General features: G+C 40.1%; 1 protein-coding gene across 3 annotated transcripts in view; it reads left to right on the top strand.

The window, feature by feature from the left end:
• The window catches only part of LOC143277128 (signal transducing adapter molecule 2-like), a 42,139-nt gene that overhangs the window by 3,186 nt on the left and 15,958 nt on the right, over positions 1 to 22,995 (top strand). For 2 of the 3 annotated variants that reach the window (XM_076581867.1, XM_076581866.1), the window contains exons 2-14: positions 88 to 172; positions 937 to 1,012; positions 2,070 to 2,168; positions 5,789 to 5,874; positions 6,560 to 6,626; positions 8,866 to 8,923; positions 9,298 to 9,422; positions 11,933 to 11,986; positions 14,438 to 14,523; positions 15,561 to 15,655; positions 16,870 to 16,955; positions 21,761 to 21,851; positions 22,420 to 22,474. In XM_076581867.1, coding sequence (XP_076437982.1) covers positions 88 to 172; positions 937 to 1,012; positions 2,070 to 2,168; positions 5,789 to 5,874; positions 6,560 to 6,626; positions 8,866 to 8,923; positions 9,298 to 9,422; positions 11,933 to 11,986; positions 14,438 to 14,523; positions 15,561 to 15,655; positions 16,870 to 16,955; positions 21,761 to 21,851; positions 22,420 to 22,474 — 1,063 coding nt within the window. The remainder of the gene's footprint in view (positions 1 to 87; positions 173 to 936; positions 1,013 to 2,069; positions 2,169 to 5,788; positions 5,875 to 6,559; positions 6,627 to 8,865; positions 8,924 to 9,297; positions 9,423 to 11,932; positions 11,987 to 14,437; positions 14,524 to 15,560; positions 15,656 to 16,869; positions 16,956 to 21,760; positions 21,852 to 22,419; positions 22,475 to 22,995) is intronic. The other variant, XM_076581868.1, reaches the window with a different exon arrangement.

The following is a 22,995-nucleotide window of genomic DNA, read 5'->3' as shown; positions in this document are numbered from 1 at the left end:
TATTACTACTAAGTGGTGTTGATTATTTGAGAGAATTTATTAATGAATCTAAATATTATTATTGATTTTTTGTTTTTGTTTTTTCAGAAAAGGCAACTCATGAAATGAGTACAAGTGAAGACTGGGGACTGATTTTAGACATCTGTGAAAAAGTTGGAAGACAACAGAATGGGTATGTTGACTGTTACTGCTATTTTGATTTACTTGCTGCTAAATTTGTGTATTTCTGAAGGTAATTCGGTGTGTGTGTGTGTGTGTGACCGAGTGCATGCATTTTTTTTGTGTGTGTGTATGACGGTGTGTGTGTGTGTGTGTGTGTGTGTGCATGTTGCTGTGTTTGTGTTTGTGCATGAACAAAGTGTATGTGCTCCATTTTTAACCTGTTTTCTGATATGGAAAATGCTGTATTAGAGTTAGTGTTTGAAACAGTCAATGCTGTTATTGTTGTACTATACATTATTAAAAATTTGGGTCTGAAGCACTCAGTTGAAGTAGCAGTTACAGACACAGTATAATGTTATTCTTCTTTTTCTTCCTCTGTGAAGACCATTTGGGTGCCACACAGAAGAACTGTTCACCAGATTCCTCCAGGTCTGTCAGTTGTGTGACAAAGCCTGGGTCTCTGCAGATGGTTTTCCTGTCCATTCTGTAATGTTCTCGGTCCATTGTTTTTTTCTGTCTCCTGCTCCATCTACCTACCTCAACAGTTCCTTGGAGGGTTTTTCAGTATGGCCATTGGATCTTGTTATGTGGCCACATATCAAGATCCAGCAATGTTATAGATATTTTAAAGATTTGGTTCTGAAGTACTCAGTTGAGTATCAGTTACACTTACAGCAAACTATTAACTAAGGATGAAAGAAGGATATTATTGATTCTATAATTTATTGATTGTCTGATTTTGTTTCTCAGTGTATATTCGTTGGTATGTTTCAGAGCTCGTGACTGTCTGAAGTCTATTGTGAAGAGACTGAACCACAAAGTTCCCTTTGTTGCCATGCAGGCACTGACTGTAAGTAACTGGCTGACTGCGGTCCACTGGGCTTTAAGCCACATGATTTGATTGGATTTGGTTCGATTGTTGTGTTCATGTGTGTGCATGTGCTGATTGCTGATGTGTGTGAAAGCGAAATCAGCAAACAGAAAAAGAAAAATACTGGTGTAATTTTCTTTATCTTCTATTCCTTTTAGTTCTTGTTACAGCTTTATTCACTTCCCCCAAACCTCTCTCCTCCAGCGTTTTTCCTTCCTCTTTTTGTCTGTGTGTGTTTGTCCTCATTCACTTTCATACTTAAGGCAAATTTATATCCAGATTTTGGCTATTTAGTAACTTCCACTCTTGAGAATCATCAGAATGTGCAAGCAAAGATGCAGATACTATGTGCATTGTCTGACTCTGAGCCAGGAAATGGCCAGGAAGCATTGAATTCTGGCTAGAAAGTGTGATTTTGTCCAGGACGCTGAAATCCGGGGATTTGATACCTTTGTGTTTGTGTGTGTGTGTGTGTGTGTGTGTGTGTGCATGTGCACACACACGTGCATGTGTGTGTGTGTGTGTGTGTGTGTGTGTAAGTCTAATATTAGAAAGGATGAACCAACTCAAATGAACGAGTTAAGAAACAGACTGCTTTTACATGTGTTTCAAATTCTAATACACCATTATCAAAATAGGACAGTGCAGTGAGTTTTATTGTCAGAAGGCATGATGGCAGGTAATCAGCAGACATAGAATCTGAAATATTTATAATCCATTACTTTGTTTTTATATAACCATTATACTTTAAGAATATTGATTTGTTGATTGATTAGTTGATGGTTGATCCAACTTTATTGATTGGTGGATTGAATTAAATGATTGGTAATTGATCCACTGATATTTATTGCATGTTAAATACAACATGCTTGTTTTTATGCAGTTTATTTCAGATTTGTTGGTTGATTGATCTAGGGTTGTATTAATTTATCAGGTTCAGTATTATGATAAGGTGTTGTTTTTCTTCAGTTTTTTGTGTTATGAAGTGGCTTTTTTTCTTAGTTATCAACCAGCGTTTACTGTGTATGTTGTGCAGCTACTGGATGCCTGTGTCAACAACTGTGGTCGACTGTTCCACTTGGAGATCTGTTCTAGAGATTTTACGTCAGAATGCCGCACACTGATCAACCAGAAGGTGGGTGAGAGGCTTACAGTACAATACAAAGCAGAATGCATTGCAATACATTACAATGTAATACACTACAATACAGAGCAGTACAGTACAATGCCATTCACTCTAGTGGAGGCTTACAGTACAATATAATGTAATAAAATGCATAGTAATACAGTATATTACAATGCAATACACTACAATGCAGTGCAGTACAGTACAATGCAATTCACTCTAGTGGAGGCTTACAGTACAATACAATGCAATAAAATGCATAGTAATACAATACATTACAATGCAATACACTACAATACAGAGCAGTACAGTACAATGTAATTCACTCTAGTGGAGGCTTACAATACAATACTTTCACCTTCACCTATCCCGTAGTCTTGTGGACCGTTGGGGCGCCACAGGTGATCTGGCAACCAGCATCCTCCAATCCTCTCGGTTTTCTGACCTGATTGTATCGCTCAACCTCAAGCCCGTCCATTCTGGGATGTTGTCCTCCCACCTCTTCCTCTGTCTGCCTCTCCTCCCTCCTTGCACTGTGCCCTGCAGGAATGTCTTGGCAAGCCCTGATAATCTCATGACACTGTGCCCTGCAGGAATGTCTTGGCAAGCCCTGATGATAAAATACAATGCAATAAAATGCATTGCAGTACAACATATTGCAATGCAGTTCAGTACAGTACAAGACAATTCACTCCAGTAAGATATAGTACAGTACAGTTGAGTGCAGTGCAGATCAGTGCCAATACATGCAATGCAATAGAATATAATGGAATTCAATACAGTGCAATACAATTCAGTGTAGTAAATTACAATTCAGTGTACTACAATGCAGTACAGTACAGTGCAGTGGAATACAATAAATCTTCAATAATCGAATTGGGAATGGCATGTTTATGAAAAATGGAAAAATGTGGAGAACAATAAAACAGGCAGAGACAAGACAAAGAAGGGGTGGGGTAATGGGGGTCGGGGATGGAGCTAATGAAGGAATATGAAGCAGTGAAGTATTAGAAAAAGAAATATTGTTCTGCACCGTGCCTTACTGTACTGTTCTGCTGTAAGCCAGTTACTCATACTGTGCACTAGTGAAGTCTTGCCATTGCTGTTATTCATACTATGAACCAGTGAATTTTTGCCATTGCTAGAGATCCCATGACATTATTTACACTGAACAACACAGACCCCATGTGACATTATTCATACCATGATCCCCCATGTGGCATTATTCATACCATGACCCCCCATGTGGCATTATTCATACCATGACCCCCCATGTGACATTACTCATATCATGATCCCCCATGTGTCATTACTCATATCATGATCCCCCATGTGGCATTACTCATACCATGACCCCCCTTGTGGCATTATTCATACCATGACCCCCCATGTGGCATTATTCATACCATGACCCCCCATGTGGCATTACTCATACCATGACCCCCCTTGTGGCATTATTCATACCATGACTCCCCATGTGGCATTATTCATACCATGATCCCCCATGTGGCATTACTCATACCATGACCCCCCATGTGACATTACTCATATCATGATCCCCCATGTGGCATTACTCATACCATGATCCCCCTTGTGGCATTACTCATACCATGATCCCTCATGTGGCATTATTCATACCATGATCCCCATGTGGCATTACTCATACCATGACCCCCCATGTGGCATTACTCATACCATGATCCCCCATGTGATATTACGCATACCATGATCCCTCATGTGACATTACTCATACCATGACCCCCCATGTGGCATTCATACCATGACCCCCCATGTGACATTACTCATACCATGACCCCCCATGTGACATTACTCATACCATGATCCCCCATGTGGCATTACTCATACCATGACCCCCCACCCCACCCCACCCCCACCCCCCTCATGTGACATTATTCATACCATGACCCCCCCCCCCCACTCCGCCCCCATGTGACATTACTCGTACCATGATCCCCCATGTGACATTACTAATACCATGATCCCCCATGTGACATTACTCATACCATGACCCCCCATGTGGCATTCATACCATGAACCCCCATGTGGCATTATTCATACCATGACCCCCCATGTGGCATTACTCATACCATGAACCCCCATGTGGCATTACTCATACCATGATCCCCCATGTGACATTACTCATACCATGATCCCCCATGTGGCATTACTCATACCATGAACCCCCATGTGGCATTACTCATACCATGATCCCCCATGTGACATTACTCATACCATGACCCCCCATGTGACATTATTCATACCATGATCCCTCCAGTCATGACCCTGCAGTCTTTCTGTTGTTAGAGACCCACTTGACATAAAGTAAAAAGACAAGGATGCTTTAGTCCTGGTTTTTCTTTGCAAGCTCACTTGGTTCATGTATATCTCTATCCTGCCATATGATTTTTCATGATCGACCAAAAAGATACTGGCATGTCTCTTTATCAGGTCATAGTATGATAAGGAGGTTCTTTATCAGATCATAGTGTAATTAGGAGGTTGTGCAGATAGTACATATTGCATGTGAATACCTGTAGTAAGTCCATAAAATTATCAGTCTGTTTGTTGGGGGTGCTAGAAACATACAAATCTCCTAGAATTAAGAAAATTTCCTTTCTCTGCCATTGTTTGCTTTCTTCATACCCGGTGTAGCAGCCAGTTCATAACCTGGGAATTAACTTTAACTAGTCAGAACTGACCCCCTCTAGTTTTGCCATTGCCCAACCCCCTCATTATGGATTTGGGGGTCATTCTAGGCTAGCTTGAAATGATCCCTGGGAGTGAATTTGGCCTAATTTGGCAAAGTAGAATTCTTCCATATTTGCCTTCATTAAGTTAAAATGTAGAGGGGGCTTGGGGGATGGGGTGGGAGTGGTGGGTCATTTAAAGCTAGCCCAGAATGACCCTCTCATCCTTTTTCAGTGACTTGATTAAACCAAGTGGGGGCGGGGGGGGTGTTTTAGGCTGTTACAGCGGTCCTCCACCATGTGAATCTCCTCTCTTTGCCCCTTGAGCAGAGCCATCAGTGAAGCAGTGTATTTACCTGTTCCTCTTGGTAGTGTCAGGACAGTGTAGTTGTCCACACAGAAAGGATGAATGTTACACCCCAGCTGATCTTCGGTTGCCATAAACTGGTCACTTTACCTTGTTCTGTTGTAGAGGACAGAGGAAAAGTGATTCGTTGTCATGATCCAGTGCTAAATTTATATCTGTGGGCAAGTTTGGTATACCTGGTTTTCCTATTATTAGGTTGATCACTTTGTGTGTGTGTGTGTGTGTGTGTGTGAATGAGTGAGAGGTGGGCATTTTCCCTAAACAGGTTTATGTGTTCATAAGATGTACTGGTGTGTACAGTTGGGTTTTTTGTTTGTTTTTTCTTTCTTTTTTTGTTGTTGTTTGATTGATATACATTGATGTTAATTGTCAGTGTTTGTGTTCTTGGTCCTTGTACTAAAGAGGTAGAGTGCATTATGAATATACATTATTATTATTATTATTAGATATAATTGATGGACATATGATAGACGCATATATTTCGTTTATCTGTTTTCCTTCTGTTTTTTGTTTTGTTATGATTTTTTTATGTTCCTCTGTTCTCTTTGTTTCAGGCACACCCAAAGGTTGCTCAGAAATTGAAGTTCTTGATCAAGAAATGGTCAGAAATGTCAGAGTTCAAAGATGATGCGGCACTGAGGTAATTAGAACATTGATCATTGTTACTTGTTTAGAAGTCAGATACACTGGCCAGACAGGCACATGGAAATAAACTCATCTTTCTCACTCTCAGTGATGCTGCACTGAGGTAGATCAGTGATTATCAGTGTTTGTTTAGAACAAGTGAGATATACTGGTCGAACAGGCACAGGGAAATATTTTTTTCTGTCTCTTTGTTTATCTCTCTCCCCCCTCTTTCTCTCTTTCTCCCCCCTCCCTCACTCTCCCTCTCTCCCCTTTCCCTCTCCCCCCTCTCTCCCCCATCTCTCTCTATCCTCTCTCTCCCCCATCTCTCTCTATCCTCTCTCACCCCCCTCTCTGTCTTCCACCTCTCTCACTCTATCTTTTTCCCCTCTCTGTGGTTCACTTGTTGACTGACTGTGTTTGTTCCTTTATTTTCTCTTTCATTTTTCTGCACCTCTTGATCTTTCTTTTTCTTCTTTCTTTGTCTGAATCTCTTGGTTGTCTGTTCTGCTGCCTTTCCCATTCTTCTGTGTAGTCTTTTGGATACTTGGTGGAATTACTAGAAAGTAAGTAGTGTGCAAAGTTCACTAGTGTAATACAGAGGCAACAACTTGCTTGAATTTTCAGATCTATACTTGTTTCTCCTCTGAATTTTAAAGGTGGATATAATTCCATTGATGAACAAATGGGTTTTATTTCAGTTTGATCCCTGCTTTATATGAAGGGCTGAAAAAAGAGGGGGCTGATTTCTCAGATCCTGACGCTGGGGTGAGTTGTGTTGTGCATCAGTGTACTGTCTTGTTTTCCATGGTGATGGATTTAATATGGTGTGATGATGTGTGCTGTCCTGTACTGTGGTGTTTTGTGATAGCAGTTTACTGTATGGTGCTGTGTTGTACATTTTAGGGGATTGTTTTAACCCTTTTGCTGCCAGGAAAATAAGATTTAAGTGAAATCTATTTGCCAGGGGTTTTTTTTCACCAAAAACGGGTATAAATTTGCAAAAAATTCTCTGCTCTTTGTTATTGGAGAAAGACCCATAAAAGTATATATTTTCTGAAAGGTAAATAAATAAAGAATACAAAACACATGATGTCTTCCCATTATATATATTTTTTAGTGACATGCTGTTGTTTTGAAATCAGTGTTGTTTTTTGTCACATTTTGTCGCCTCCGCGATCAGCGTCTAACGATGCATCGCCGCGGTCCGTATCGGGAGGAATCATGAGCTCCGGGCCTGGGAGAGTCTCTTACCGAGTCTCAATCCCAGCATCATGATCCCCTGCCTTCGTGGTATGGCACACGAGGCATGGAACCCGCGCTTAGGCACCCAGCGAAAATCCGACCCCCAACAGAGAAAGGAAAGACAGGATCGACTTAGAGGCAGAAAAAATCGAACGAATCGAGGGTGCCGAGTCGAATCGAGTACACAGAATGTAAGAATACAATAAACACAAGCCGCATGCAACAAAATAAGGCCAAAAGGATACACTGAACAGCTGAAAAAAGCGTAAGACGAGACAGAGCATAAACCTGACAAGATGGCGTGGAGAGCCTTGGCCAAAGGAATGATTAAGCGCTTATAGTTTTTAGAGGCGTTTGATTGGCTGAGAGCGGGTGGGCCCGTCTTTTCACTGTTAGCCGCGCGAAATTTGGCCAAGCAGAGCAAACCAATAGGCCTAGTTTGCATCAGTTTGACATGGTAAGTATATTTAACACCAAACATGGAGTATAATACAAACTCCTCCTTTTTCTGGACAAATGGATATCTGCACACACAAAATCATACTAGAACAACCACAATAAAAAATAAATAAATAAAAAGAGATAGATACACAATGCATTGTGACTTCTCCAAGTGATAATGTGGATGAGAGGCCACGCCCCCTCAGTCTCCACCCCACTCCTCTTCACTCCTCTCACAGGGTCACTTTATCCAGTGCTCATCAGACCGCGTTGGCTGAGTGCCAAGAAAGTCGCTCACACTGTGTCCTGCTAATAATTCAGTCACTTTCTGTCGTCTGCTAAGGTTTGTTCATCTGGCATCACTCATTGATAGTCGTATCGTGGCCACTCTCTTGATTGCTCCCTTTATTTTCTATCAAATCGTCCTATAAATGTTCATCACTGTTTTCTTCAAATTTACGCTTCAATTCTTTTTGAGCATCAGCTAAAGATAGAAATATTGGTTGTTTTAGTTCGCCACGATCGCATGTCTTGAGCACAGCGTCAGTTTGACATTTTGTTGAGCGAGCGAGGAGAGGAGCCAGGCAAACACTGCGGCCAGTAACTCAACCAAAACGTTCAAATAAAGGACTGCCTCATGACGTTGATGGTATTTCTAGCTATGAATAGAATCTAGAAAGATTCCCTGAGCTAAAGCTACCAGCATTTTTGTCAGCGAACTGAATGCAGAATATTTCGATGACGAGTTATCTCGTCATTGTGGCCGCGAAGCGTACATGCTTGCCATGACGAGTTATCTCGTCATATAGGCAGCCTAGGGGTTCAAGTCATTGGTTTTTTTGTACTGTGATGTGTATTTTTTGGTACTTTATTATTTTGTACCATGTTGATTTTTGGTATTTGATCGTATTGTTTTGTTATATGTGGTGCTGTGTTAAGATGTTGATGGATTATTCTGAATAATTCTATACTGTGAGTGTGAGGTTGTTTATTGTACTGTACATTGATGTGTATTATATGATGTTTTATTGTATTGCACTGTATTGTACTGTGGTTAAATGTATTGCTCTGTGACGGATGAAATCGCATTGTACAACCGTTGCACATTTGTTTTTGTTGTGTACTGTATTGCTCTGCACTTTCATTTCACCCTTCTTTTAGTTATGTTCTGTGCTGTGTTGTATAGCAGTGCAGTGCGCTTTTAATGCTGTATTTGTGTTGTGTAGTTATGGTATGAGGATGTGACTGTACAGTGTACGTAAACATTGTTCACCCATTGGGACACCCATGTAACATGGTTATGGGGATTGTCATGTTGCAGCCCAAAAAGACATCAGAAGCTGTGCAAGCTGCCAAAGAAGAAGACGATATAGCAAAAGGTAGGCACTGCTTTTTTCTCTGTGTCTGTGTTGTCACTCAGTGTCTGGGTTTGTACACAGCAGGGTTTGAGTGGTCTCTGAAGACCTTTTCATTTTGCTTATTGTGGTGAAAATTGTGAAACGGTGTAGGCAGTTTAGGTTTCACACTTTTTCTTTTGTGTCTGAAGTCTCAGTCCACAGAATTACAGGCCTGAATATTCTGTTTGGAGTAAAAACAACGCATTCTCAATTGAAGAGGGATCATTTCCTGTGCCCTTGCATTTTTACAGTTGATACTTACTGGTATCCATGCTATAGTCCTGGGTCCTATGCACAAGAACGTAAGGTGTCCCACACCCGTGAAAGTAACCTTTGAATCTTTTCTGTCTCCCCAGCTATTGCGCTGTCATTGAAAGATGCAGAAAAGTCTGGCCCCAAGACCTCCAGCTCCCTGTACCCCACATCAAACTATCCCTCCATCGCAGACAGCACCTACTCCAAGCCCAAAGAAGTCCGCAAGGTAAGTGCAGTAGTGGGGTTTTGTGGGACGAGAGAATGTGTACTGTAAGACCTCTTGTTGTCTTGGGGGTGTTGTTGATGTAGGGTGCTATTGTTATTATTGATACTTGTATATTGGCTCTCTTCAGTCAAGAGACCAAGCTCTAAATGCTTTACAAACACAAGATGTCATTTGCACAACTGGCTGCATACCTGGGTACAGCCAACTGACAGCTGCTTTCGGTGCTCCTCATTTGTGACGCGCACACACGCACTCACATGTTATTTTTCATCTCTTCTGGAATCTGGGTTTAAGATTTGATGAGTATGTTTCAGGTGAGATGCAATAGTTGAATGGTTAAAGCATTGACTTTCAGTTTGAGGGTCCTCGGTTTGATCCTGGTATCAGAGCCTGGTAGGTTAGGGGTAGAGGTTTTTCCAGTCTCCTTGGTCAGAATACTCGCAGACCTGCTAGTGCTTCAGCCCCATGACTGCTGCTAAGGAGATTGCTGGTCAGTGAAGGACTGTCACCTCACTGAGATCAGACAGCTTACAGGTCAGGATGTCAGTGAAGGACTGTCACCTCACTGAGATCAGACAGCTTACAGATCAGGATGTCAGTGAATGGCTGTCACCTCACTGAGATCAGACAGCTTACAGATCAGGATGTCAGTCACCATTCTGTATTTGGACTTCTTCCTTTGGTGACTGCATTTCCTTTGATCAGGAAAATCATTTGAACCATTAACTACTTCAACACTAGAAATTGGGCTTCAGACTCGTGCCACACTGATCACGTTTCACCAAGGTTTGGTTGTCAAAGAATTGATCCCCTTCATGTTTACGCACTTGCAGAAGATCAAATATGAACACTAAAGATCTTATTATCCATGTCAGCAAGCGTTGGGTTAAGGTAAGACAAAAATACCTAGCATGCACACCCCTGAAAACAGAATATGGCTTTTTATTTGGTGGATGAAAACAGACATGCACATAAAAGGCCTCTGTTAGGTGAATATGGGAGCTAAAGCCCAGGAACACAGAAAGAATTCATGAGTACAGCCAGTTAGAACCTGGGTTGGGTTGCTGAAGCCAGCTTGGAATTAGCATAGACTTTCCCCCCTCTCCTTGTTAATTTTTCCTGTCTTCCTTTTTTTTTCTTAATTGTTTTTGAAATATTTTTTAGAGCATGGTTTTACATTGATTCTTTTTTCTCTCTCATTGGTGTTATTAGAAATTGGAAGGTATTTCTCTTGGTCTCTTTTTCTTTTCACTGAGCGTGAACTTTGATTCTTAATGTTTTTAGCCAGAAACAATTTAGTTCTTTATTGTTATTATCTTTTTTTTCTTTTTTTGTAAAAGCTTTCCTTCTGTTTGTGACAAGTTTTCAACAGCAGAGTGACTGCAGTGCATTATGTGGAGAACAGTGTGTGGTGAACCTGCCCTGTGATTTGGTTTTGGGTGCATGTTTTGTTGTGGAGAGGCTGTTTGCCGTGTGTGTGTGGCTGGGTGCTGGTGAGTGTCTGTGCGGTTGTGTGTGTGTGTGCCTGAGTGCGTGTTGCATGGATCTGTTTTCTGGAGGGCACCATAGGTGGGTGGGTGGTTTCCAATGTTCAGTTGCGTTGAGTGTTTTCTGGCACGTGCTTCTGTGTGTGGGGTGGTGGAGGTGCAGGTGGAGAGGAGTATTGATGGGGAGGCGGGGAGTGAGGAACGAAATGTAAAGCGCTTTGAGCAGTATTTCTGAAGACACACACTATATAAATGTCCATCATTATTATTATTATACATATTTACTTTGACCCACTGCTGCTTTCCTTCCTTGGCTTAGGCAACCCGCAAGCTTGCACCTCTGCAGTTGCGATGCCAGCACTTCATGGGGTCAGCATCTTAGCTGACAAGACTAACACTGTGTGACTGTAAGAATTTTTTAGGTAAAGACAGACCCAGACATGTCCACCATCCTGAATTGTCTGTATTTATCCTGAAAAACCAACAAAAATGTGGCCGTTCCACGAGAAAAAATTGTATATGGTTAATTTCTTTATATAATTACAGTGGCAGCTTGGACGAACATGCTGCACCTGCATTTTTAAGAGACATTAGAAGAGAAACTGAAAACCAACATGGCAGTGAAGTGGAACACTTACATGTGAGAACTACACTGGAAAGACTAATCTGTGATAAAGGATGTGTGCAGACCACCTCACCTCTTGAGGCACAATAAATGTAAGGGTCTGCTCAGGATCTTTTTTTTTTTTTTTTTTTTTTTTGTTTGGTCTATATATGTGTTGCAATGTTTGGAGGCTGTAGTACCAAAAGTCAGAATATGGGGTAGGAATGTCTGCTGACCTCCAGTGTTTGTAGGTTCAGTTAGGATGTTGTTGTATGGTGCTGGCATGGCAACTGCATAGGTGGTAGCTTGGGGGTTGCTGGAGTCAGGGGAGGAAAGCACCAGTTGGTCATGGTAGATATATCAAATTAAACATAATTTTAGGGGAAAACAATCCTTTTGTTATTGTTTTTCTGGAACAGCATGTCCATTTTGAGGATGGGACGGTGCTGCATTCACGCAAGGTTCTGTACTCGGTAATGAGTTATCTTCCAGTTGCCTGTGGATTGGTGTTTTTATTATCAGTTGCTTTGAAGTTATCCAATCATTCACCCATTTTTTTCTTTCTTTCTTCTTCCCTCTGTTATGATTCCTGATGTTGTTCATCAATTTTATATCTTTTGGCTTGGAGTGATATTGAACAAAAGAGGCTGTGATTCATTATTGTTGGTAGATGCTGTTCTGAGTTTGCTCCTGAGTGTGGCAGCTTTCTCACTGAGCATGGAGTGTTATGCTGTTAGATCAGCTTCTATTTTGGTTTATAGGTGTCAACCTGAGGTTGTGGGTCACTGTGAGCTGTTTCTTGTTGTGTTTTTTTTCGTGTGAGGCATAGGTTTAAAAAAAAAAATTATTGGAGCGTTGAGGGTTTACATAGTCATGAAAGTCTGGATGAGTGAGAGAACCATTTTTGTGGCTGTGAAAAGTCTGGGCAAAATGTGTTTTGTCCTTTAGGGTCTGGAAAAGTCTGGAATTTTTATAAAACCTGTGACAAGTACCATTCTGCAAAGAGCTTAATGCCTTAAAAAAGAAAGAATCCCTGGCTACCCACCCCCTAAAAAAAACCCATCGATAACAGGAAATCTGCCAATCTCTTCATCAGCAGTTTAGCCAGATTTCTTTATATATATATTAAAAAAAAAAAAAAAAAAAATCATATTCAGTTTGGCTTTGTGTTTGGTGTGGAAAATGTTCAGTCAGGTCTGGAAAATGGCTGGAAGAAGAAGGGAATTTGATTGGGTCACGTCTGTGGGCACCCTGAGTGTACAGTATGTTGAGTTGTGAGAACAGATAATACATGGTACACTGATAGTGAAAGAGTATGAGGCAATTGCAGGTTATGTTTGTTTTTATGGTGGAGGGGTTGAGGGTAATTTATGGGTAATAAGTTCTGTGTATGGGCAAAAGAAAATTTTTGTTCTTGTTTCCTTTGGAACACAGTGTTCCTGTCAGTTTTACTTTGATTTTTATCCCAGGTGCATGACTTTCATGAGAAATTGACACTGCCTGTATGGGTTAGCTCATGATTAATGCCTCTGAATTTATGGATTTTATGCTAAAGAAGCATGCATGTGACAAACCCTTTTTTCTTCTGTGTTTTGATACAGTTGACTTCACATGAATGCAAAACAAAGAAAAACAATCATTGCAGTACCAGTAGTTTCTCAGAACTATTGTCACAGGCTGTGAAATGGATGTTGTCTTTCATTGCTTGGTGTTTTGAACAGATTTTAGAAACATCCTGCCTTTTTTTTCACAGAATTAAATGGACTCCATATTAAATTTGGTTTATTCTGTATTTTTCCTGTGTTACTGTTGTCAGACTTTTTATTTTTTCATTTGCACTGTTGTAACACCCCATCCCTTTTTCATCCTTTTTCATTTGGGTGAGGAGGAGCTTTGGGGTTGGGTGGGGGGATTTAGTCTAATGTTTGGCATGAACGCTTATACATTGTCACATGATTGTGTGTGTTGTATCAGAAGAGGATTGCAAGCTCTTGTTTTGCTCAGTGCTGGCTGTGATTGGTTTGGTTACCATGAATGCATCAATAATAGTGTTTACAGCCTTTGTGATTGTGGCATTAACCCTTGTTTCAAAATGTGAGACATGAGGGGGCTTTGATGGTTCAGTAAATTGACTTTTGAGCCATGTGATGAACTGGATTAAAGCAATTTTACTGTTGAAAACTGTTTTGACTTTGTGGGTACATTGTTGGAGCAAGAATCCTGTGAAGTCTTAGAATCAGTTGACAAGATAGAATCAGTAACCAGTCTGTTTAAAAATTGAAAATTTGTTTTGCAAAGTCTGAGAGAATTAGAATTAATGCTGTAGGACATGAATCCTGTGGGCTCAAAATCAACACTTTCATATGTGTGTTGCTTGATCACAAACTATATTACCTCAGGGTTTCTGAACTGCCTATATATTTAAAAAAAAAAAAAAAAAAAAAAATTTTTATTACTCTTTGACTCTCCCCAAGCTACTCAGCTTTCTTATCCTGTCAGGTGGGAGGTGGAGAGGGAGGGGGGATGAACAATAGGAGTATGAGAATGGATCATTGGAAGGTGTGTTCACAAAAAGTCAAAGTGATGACTGTGTGAGTGCACTAGCCGCTGTAGTGACTTCTTTGAGGGTGAATTCATTTGTTGGTTTATATTACTGTACAGGTAATTCTGTGTCACAGTTGCTTTGTATTTAGTTACCACTGTTACGTGGCAAGGCTGTTTGTATTTAGGTATCAGTATTACTGTAGGCGTGTGTATTATCAGTTATGTGTCATGGCTGGTTAATGTTAAGGCATCTATGACTATATGATGTATGATGGTTGGTTGTTAATGTATCTATTATGTACAATGATTGGTTTATATTATCAGGTCATAGTGTAGTGTGCCATGATTGGTTTATGATGTATTTTACCCTCTGTGCTCAGGTACGTGCTCTGTATGACTTTGAGGCGGCAGAAGATAACGAACTGACGTTCCAGGCAGGGGAGTTGATCAGTGTCACTGATGACAGGTAAAGGAAATGGGGCGAGGGGGGGCAGGGAGGAGGAGTGGGGAGGGGCTGTACATCCCATCAACATCCATTTGATGCACACAGATACAGATAGATGGATCATGCACACACGTACGTGCACACACACACACACACACACAGGTAGATGGACCACACATACACACACACAGATATGCACACACACACATGCACATGTGTGCATGTGCATGCACACACGCATTCATACATGCACTCACACATGCACGCACACATGTGGACACATACACAGCTATCATATCAACATTTCCCCACCTTTCAAATTGTACCTAATATTCAGTACATTGCCAGTTTGTGTTCCATTATTTTTTCTATGTCAGTTCAGTGTTTATTGGTTCATGAGTGATACAAGATGCAAGAATATTTTTTTCTCTAAAAGAGAAGTTTTTGACACTTTTTCTAATAAAAAGATGAGATTTATAAAAGGAGACAAAAAGCATTTAATCTGCAGAATAACAAAGTTTGATCAACGAATGAATTTGATACAACTTAGACTGCTTTTATAAACATATATTTCAGACTTACAATGCAGTATACTAAAGTATAAAAAGAAAGTCAAATAGATAATCACATAGAACTATGAGTGCCTGTGTATTCACAGGGTTTACACAGAAAAGTGTGAAAGGGAAATGTGAGAGAATTGTTTCCAAGGCTGAAAAAGTCTTGAAAAAAAATGCATTCAGAGTCTGGAAAAGTCTTGGAATTTAATAAAGACCTTTTACTAGTACCATTCAGCAAATGGCTTTATGCATTTAACCCCCCCCCTCTACCCCCCTCCCCCCAACCTCGTTCATAAGCAGTGAAGCAAATAAATTTCTCATTGACTTGGGCATTGTGTTTGGTCAGAAAGATGTTCATTCGGGTCTTGAAAAGGTGTGGAAAGTGTATGAAATTTTGATTGGTCACATCACTGGAACCCTGCTAAAATCCAGCATGCTGAAGTACAAGATTAATGATAAAAAAATGAAGAATTGTTGGTGATGTATGTGCGTGTGTTGCAGTGATCCTAACTGGTGGAAGGGGTTCAATCACAGAGGGGACGGACTGTTCCCTGCCAACTTCGTCACTGCCGACCTCAGCGTGGAGCCAGAGGAATGTCAGTGCCGGCTTTAGTCCTCCCTCACTTCTGAATTCTGTTTCGTTTTTTATTATTTCCTATTGATATACTTGTTATATTTTTTTTCTGGAAAGTTTATTGGTGTGTGTATTTTCTTTGCTTTAATGTCTCTTGGGAGAGTGTGATTGTAGATAGAAGGTGTGTGTGTTTGAAACTTTGTGTGTGTGTGTGTGTGTGTGTGTATTTGTGTGTGAGCAAATGACTGTTCCAAATTAGTAGTTAATAATCACTGCTGTATTATTGAGTGTAGTGAAATGCAGCCAAAAAAAGAAGTATGTACAGTTTAATGTTTGAATTAACACAGGGTTCACAGAGTCACAGAAGTTTTGAAAATTCTCAGAAAAATGAGAGAACACGTTTCCTGGGCTGGAAAGGTCTGGGAGAAATATGTTTTGCCCTTCAGGGTATGGAAAAGTCTTGTAATTTTGGAAGAACACTTGAACAGCAAAGAGCATAATGCATTCAGAACATGAATGAACAAACGAAAAGTAATGATATCAGAATATCCTTCAGTCTCTTTCATCAGCTGTGTAACAGTCATATTTTAGTGGTTTGGCTTCATGTTTGCTATGGAAAATTTTCCTTTTGGTCTGGAAAACTTGTGGAATTTTGTTTGGTCACGTATGTGGGGATCCTGATAACAGTGTCTAATGACTGATGTATGTATGTTAGTGTTTTGCAGCCAAAGAGAAGAAGTCTGTACAGTTTAACGAAGAGGTGGAGGTGAAATGACTGATGTATGTTTGTGTTTTGCAGCCAAAGAGGAGAAGTCTGTACAGTTTAACGAAGAGGTGGAGGTGAAATGACTGATGTATGTTTGTGTTTTGCAGCCAAAGAGAAGTCTGTACAGTTTAACAAAGAGGTGGAGGTGAAATGACTGATGTATGTTTGTGTTTTGCAGCCAAAGAGAAGTAGTCTGTACAGTTTAACGAAGAGGTGGAGGTGAAATGACTGATGTATGTTTGTGTTTTGCAGCCAAAGAGGAGAAGTCTGTACAGTTTAACGAAGAGGTGGAGGTGAAATGACTGATGTATGTTTGTGTTTTGCAGCCAAAGAGAAGTCTGTACAGTTTAACGAAGAGGTGGAGGTGAAATGACTGATGTATGTTTGTGTTTTGCAGCCAAAGAGAAGTAGTCTGTACAGTTTAACGAAGAGGTGGAGGTGAAATGACTATGTATGTTTGTGTTTTGCAGCCAAAGAGAAGAAGTCTGTACAGTTTAATGAAGAAGTGGAGGTGAAGACGGTGGAGCCATTGCCAGAGGAAGTAGAGATTAATGAGGTGAGCAGAGAGCTGGGACTTCACCCGCTGTTATGTAACAGGGCTGGAAGTGCCCCAACCATTGGGTTGTCGGCGACATCTAAATGTTCTGGCAGACAAGTGGCCATGCTCTGTGTGTCTGTGGGGCAGCCAGTTTTTGACTGTCTTTGAAAGGGGGACTGTGTAGTCAGTTACAGTGCAGACCCATCACACTCCCCTCCTACCTTTTTCACTTTAACCCTTCGTCATCACCCCTGCTTCCCCCCCCCCCCTGTAATGACACTTACATAATAAATTATACCTGCTGACTTGCCATTGTTCTACTGGTAATTACTTTTAGCAACTATCTCTTACTTAGGGCTAATATGAAATAGGGTGGACAAGTAGAATTTTTTTTAGCTACCTGTCCTCAGGACAACAGAACATTGTGTGGGAATTTCTAGCCCTGTGTTATGTCAGGTGAATTTCTGTTAAAGCTTGTGTCCACACATGGATGTATTCAGTAAATGCACAAGGGATTTTGAAAGCAGATCTTTTTCATGTTTCTTCCAAGAACTGGTCCCACCAAAACAGTCTCTGGAACTCAAACATTATAGAAATTAAACTTTTACGCCAGTGTTTATCCACACCTAGATAAATTCTGCTACAGAGTTATTATTAAGTGATGGCTGTGATGTCAACTTTGCCTCTGTAAGAGAGAGAGAGAGAGAGTGTGTGTGTGTGTGTGTGTAAATCAAGAGTGAAGAATAAAATTGATTAGTTAACTTTACTGTATCAAATCTTTCACAGTCTTAGATATAGGAATAGCATTTCTCACAAACTAGATACCTTGAAAAAAAAATTTGGTCTGCATGTCTTCCTTGCTTTTTGTTACCTTTTTTGCCAGTAGTGTGTGTTGTCTTTTTCGGGGGGGGCTGATGGGGGGGGGGGGAGGCGGTAGAATGTGGGGGGTGTGTGTACATTAGTCTGCATGTGTTTCTGAGTATGTGTGTGCGCGCACGCATTTATCTCTGTGTGTGTGTGCACATGCATGCTGGTGAGTGATTGGCGTGTTTGGGGAGTTATCAAAACACTGTGAATTTTTCTAGAAGAAACTGCGGCAGGAGGTAAGAGTTTACTGTTCTCAGCATGCTTCACATGTTCATCGTTCATTGGGGGGGAAGGTGGGGGAGGGATGTATATACATATATATGTCCAGAAGCTGATTGTTTTTCTAGTTGTTCTTTTTTCTGTTCAAGTAGTGTTTTATATGAAGTTTTTGACTAACTCACATGCACATACTTAAATCACACGCACACATGCATGCACACATGCGTACACACACACACACATGCACACACATGTTCTTGATAAAGCACCAAAACCGTTACCTGCTTGCACACACACACACACATACACACACACACACATACAAATGCTTGCATGTGTGCTTGCACATGAATGCGAGCATGCACACATATACATGCATGCTTATATCATACATATGGTTATTAAATGTTCTTGTGTGTGTGCTTTCCATTATGTGCACACATATACATGACATACTAAAGCGAGCTCACAGAAAAGGGACGGCAGTCAACAGACCAGCATCAGCTTACACATGTGACCGCTGTGACAGAGACTGTCTCTCTCGCATCGGTCTCTACAGTCACAGGCGACACTGCTTGGTCCAAGCAGACAGCCCAGTTAGACATTAGGTCGGATATACTCTATCCATGGTCAACCATGACCAAAGGAGGCCTACTGTACATGAAATATACAGAGAGAGATAGGCGCTCTTGACCATATGCTTGGATGCAGATGACAACACACAAATCACAAAGGAAAGCAATGTAAACTGACTTGAAGCTGAACCAGTATCAGTTTGACATGATAAACGTTGCGTTACATTTTGTTCTTGAAGAATCTTTACATAGTACACAGCACAGCTTATCTTTTTGGGAGTTCTCTCTTTCTCTCATTGTATTTAAAAGTGGAGGGGTGGGAGGAGAGAATGAAAAGGGGGATGAATGGAAATGATAGTATCTTACTTTATTACCTCTTTGGAAGCTGCCTCTTTCATCATGTATGTTGATCAAGCAGTAAAAAAATTCTTTTACTTTCTTTGGTCCATTCTGAACCTTTGATTTCTCTTGTGGGTGAACATTCTCAGTTAGGTTTTCTTGCGTTCAGTTTGTATTCTGTTTGCATCTTTTTTCTTATTGATTTTGGATTTAGTTTGTTTGATATGTTTATATTTTAGAAGAAGGAGTGAAGATGGTGGGGAATATCAAATTATTTGTTGGTTTCAAATTTCAAATTTGAAAAGAAAGGCTTTTGGGGGTATATGTGTTGTTTTTTTTCTCTTCATTTTGAAAATATCTGAAGATTTGATTTTCTGAAATACTATGGACAGCTGGATATCTTTTGCTTAAAACATTGATATGCAAAGCTCTGAAGGATTTAGATGCTTTGGTTAAAGAACCTCTGGTCAGTAATCTGCAGGTGTTCTTTTCTCTGTGGATGCCAGTCTTTCTTCTCATTGGCTTTTGTTCCTCCAGCTTTTGGCTGACGTGTTTACACACAGCAAGAGTTTATGTTCTGATGCTGTTTAGTTCTCTATGTTATTTATTTATTTTTTTTAAATTGTTGTTATTTTTTAATTTATTTGTTTTATTTTATTTTTATTATTATTTCTTTTTCTTTTTAAAATTTATTTATTTATTTATTTTTAAGATTTATTTATTTATTATTATTATCATTATTTTTTTCTCAAGGCCTGACTAAGCGCGTTGGGTTACGTTGCTGGTCAGGCATCTGCTTGGCAGATGTGGTGTAGCGTATATGGATTTGACCGAACGCAGTGACGGCTCCTTGAGCTACTGATACTGATCTGTGTGTGTGTGTGTGTGTGCGTGTGCGTGTGTGTGTGTGTGTGCGTGTGTGTTTGTGTGTGTGTTTGTAATAAACTTGAACAGATTCATTTACTCTGGAAATACTTGTCTGTTAGCACCAAATTTTGCTTAAAAATAGGAAAGAATCTGTTCATTTCACACATTCTATTTATGATGACAGTGCTCTTCTGGGAAGGGCATAAAGAATTATATAAATGTCCCAAATTTTTCCAGTTTTGTTATTGTTTAGTTAAAAGAACAAAAATATATGAATATTTACAAGAAATAGAGCTATATTATGATGGTAAAACAAGGAAATGCTGATAGATGTGGGCTGCTTAAGATACATTTTGTTCAGTTTCTAGCATACAATTTTTAGTTCGACAAATACTTGTTTCTGATGGTGAGAAAAAATATGATTCGAATCATTATATATTATTTGTACAAGTAACCCCCCAGTTTGCGTGTGTGGGGGGAAGGGGGAATGGCTGCCTGTTTTTGTTTGTGTGTGTGTTTTTGTGTTCAGTGTTTATGTATTGTTTTGTTTGGGATGTGTGTATGAATTAGTGTTATAAAGTTTGTAGTGTGTATGTGTTTGAATGTGTGTGTGTGTGTGTACGTGTTAGCGTGTAGAGCTCCCATCCCTAACACAGCAAGTGAAACTGATCATTTTCTGATAGGTTTTTGTAACATTATTAAGTCTTTGCTTGATTAGTGTGTGTGTGTGTGTGTGTGTGTGTGTGTGTGTGTGTGTGATATCAACATATGTGAGAATATAAAATAGTCCAGCTTCCATCAAGACTTATTTTGTCACCCAGTTGGCTTTTTTCACACTGAAATGAGTGAAAAACTAATGACTTATAGAATGTCCTTCGTATAGTACAGTTAACCTCTTTGCACAAACATGATTTGATTTGGACAAAACAAAACACAAACAGCACTACAAACTTTCTAAAGTAATCTGTTAATAAATAGTAGAACATGTTTGTCAGACACAATATTCTTAAATTTGGTTGTTTTTTGTTTCACTAAAAGATGCATGCTTGATCTGTTGATTTGTTACTGATTTATCAATTCCAAATAAAAAAAGATGAATAATACCCTGACGTGTGATGTCACTTTTATCACAGCCAGATAGCAGCCTTCACTGACCAGCATAATGGTCAGCAGCAGTCAGCAGTGATAGGCCTGTGTAGGAAATGTTACAGGAACTTTTTTGTTGTTGTTCTAGTGTACCGGTCCGTGTCAGTGGTATTTGTGGCAGGAGTGGTTGTGAAGCCAATAATAGTATTATGCAAAACTACAACCAGTGTATTTTTAGATGTGTGTGTTGTGTTGTTTTTTCATGTTCTATGGGACCAATATTTACAGTTGTTGAGCCCTGATGTAGCTATGTGTAGTTGTCAGGATTTAAGCAGCAAAAGATAAAGATTGATGTGTGTGTTGATGAGGGTGATGAGGATAAAGATTGTTGTGTGTGTTGATGAGGGTGATGAGGATTAAGATTGATGTGTGTGTGTTGATGAGGGTGATGGGAATTAAGATTGATATGTGTGTTCATGAGGGTGATGAAGATTAAGATTGATGTGTGTGTTGATGAGGGTGATGAGGATAAAGATTGATGTTGGTGAGGGTGATGAGGATAAAGATTAATGTGTGTGTTGATGAGGGTGATGAGGATAAAGATTGAAGTGTGTGTTGATGAGGGTGATGAGGATAAAGATTGATGTGTGTGTTGATGAGGGTGACAGGGATAAAGATTGATGTGTGTGTTGATGAGGGTAAAGATTGATGTGTGTGTTGATGAGGGTGATGAGGATTTAAGATTGATGTGTGTGTTGATGAGGGTGATGAGGATAAAGATTGATGTGTGTGTTGATGAAGGTGATGAGGATAAAGATTGATGTGTGTGTTGATGAGGGTGATGAGGATCATGTATTTTTTGTCCTTCAGAACAAGATTGATGAGGTGCTGAACCTGATCCAGAATGCTGACCCCACGGGGGAGACCCGACCTGACTCTGCTGAAATGCTGGGGCTGGAAGGTGGGTTAAAGGGGCTTGGAGGGTGTTTTTGAATGTGGAGGGGATTGTCTCAGAATGGGGCATTAGGTTAAATTAAAAGGTTTTTTTTTTTTATCTGTGTGTGTGTGTGTGTTAGGAGACTGACTCAGATTGAAGCATTTGTTGTGAGTGTGTGTGTAGAGGGGGTCTGCATTTATTTATTTACCAAATATGCGAATATGTTTGACTGTGAGTCAGACTCACTCATTTAATTGTCATGAGAGCCTAAAAGGGTCCGTAGAATATGGAAACAAAGTGTAAAATATGAAGGTATTCCCCTGTGTGTCTGTGTTTGTTAAATACGTGTGTGTTTTTGTGTTTGGTGAATGAGCATGCGTCAACTTGGGTAGATTTGTGTTATGTATATATGCATATGTGTTATGTCATATATATGTTGGTCCATATCTCTATTCAGTATGAGATGAGAAAAAAATTACCTGACCTGTGTGTACGTTAAAGTGCGCTTGGATACTAATTTGTGTTCTTCTGTTATATGTAACTCATTCAGTTTTATTATATATGATGTGGAAAAAAAATTGGCTTGTTTCAGAACAATGCAAAGCCATGGGACCTTTGATCGACACAGAGTTGGAAAAAATTGACAGGTGAGTTCCAACTTTCATGCTGTCTCTGTCTGTGTCTTTTGTACTTCTTTTCTCCTTCCCTGAATGTCTTGTTTTTCTTTGATCTTTACTACTGCCTCTGCTCTGAATAATCGTTTCTTTTGCCATCCCCAGATGTGACAAGCTTGCCAGTTTTAGGTCTGTCTCACCTCAGAATTTTTTCAATTTCAGCATTTGTCTTCTGTGCAGAATTCTACCCCAAAAAGTAGACGCAGTAAGTGACCTCCTTAGTATATTGCCTCACCTCTGTGCCTGTGCAGTGCCCTCTTTTTCCAGCTGTCATCTTCCATCCGGCTCCTGTGCCTTTTGAGTGGCTATGTTTTTTTGCATTTTCTTCCTTTTGTCGTTGCATTGACTGACTGTTGTTCCATGCTGTCTTATCTTCCAGCAGGACACAAGACTACCTTGTTGTTTAGCTGGTTAAGCCCAGATCACACTTGATTAGTGAACAGGCAGGCCCCACATTCTCAAGGCATTGCCAACACCTTTTGCTTCTTTGGGAT

Source organism: Babylonia areolata, chromosome 33 (genome assembly GCF_041734735.1).
Source record: "Babylonia areolata isolate BAREFJ2019XMU chromosome 33, ASM4173473v1, whole genome shotgun sequence".
NCBI classification, from domain to species: Eukaryota; Metazoa; Mollusca; class Gastropoda; order Neogastropoda; family Buccinidae; genus Babylonia; species Babylonia areolata.
The sequence above is the reverse complement of the archived record's forward strand: the minus strand, read 5'-3'. Positions and strand labels throughout refer to the sequence as shown.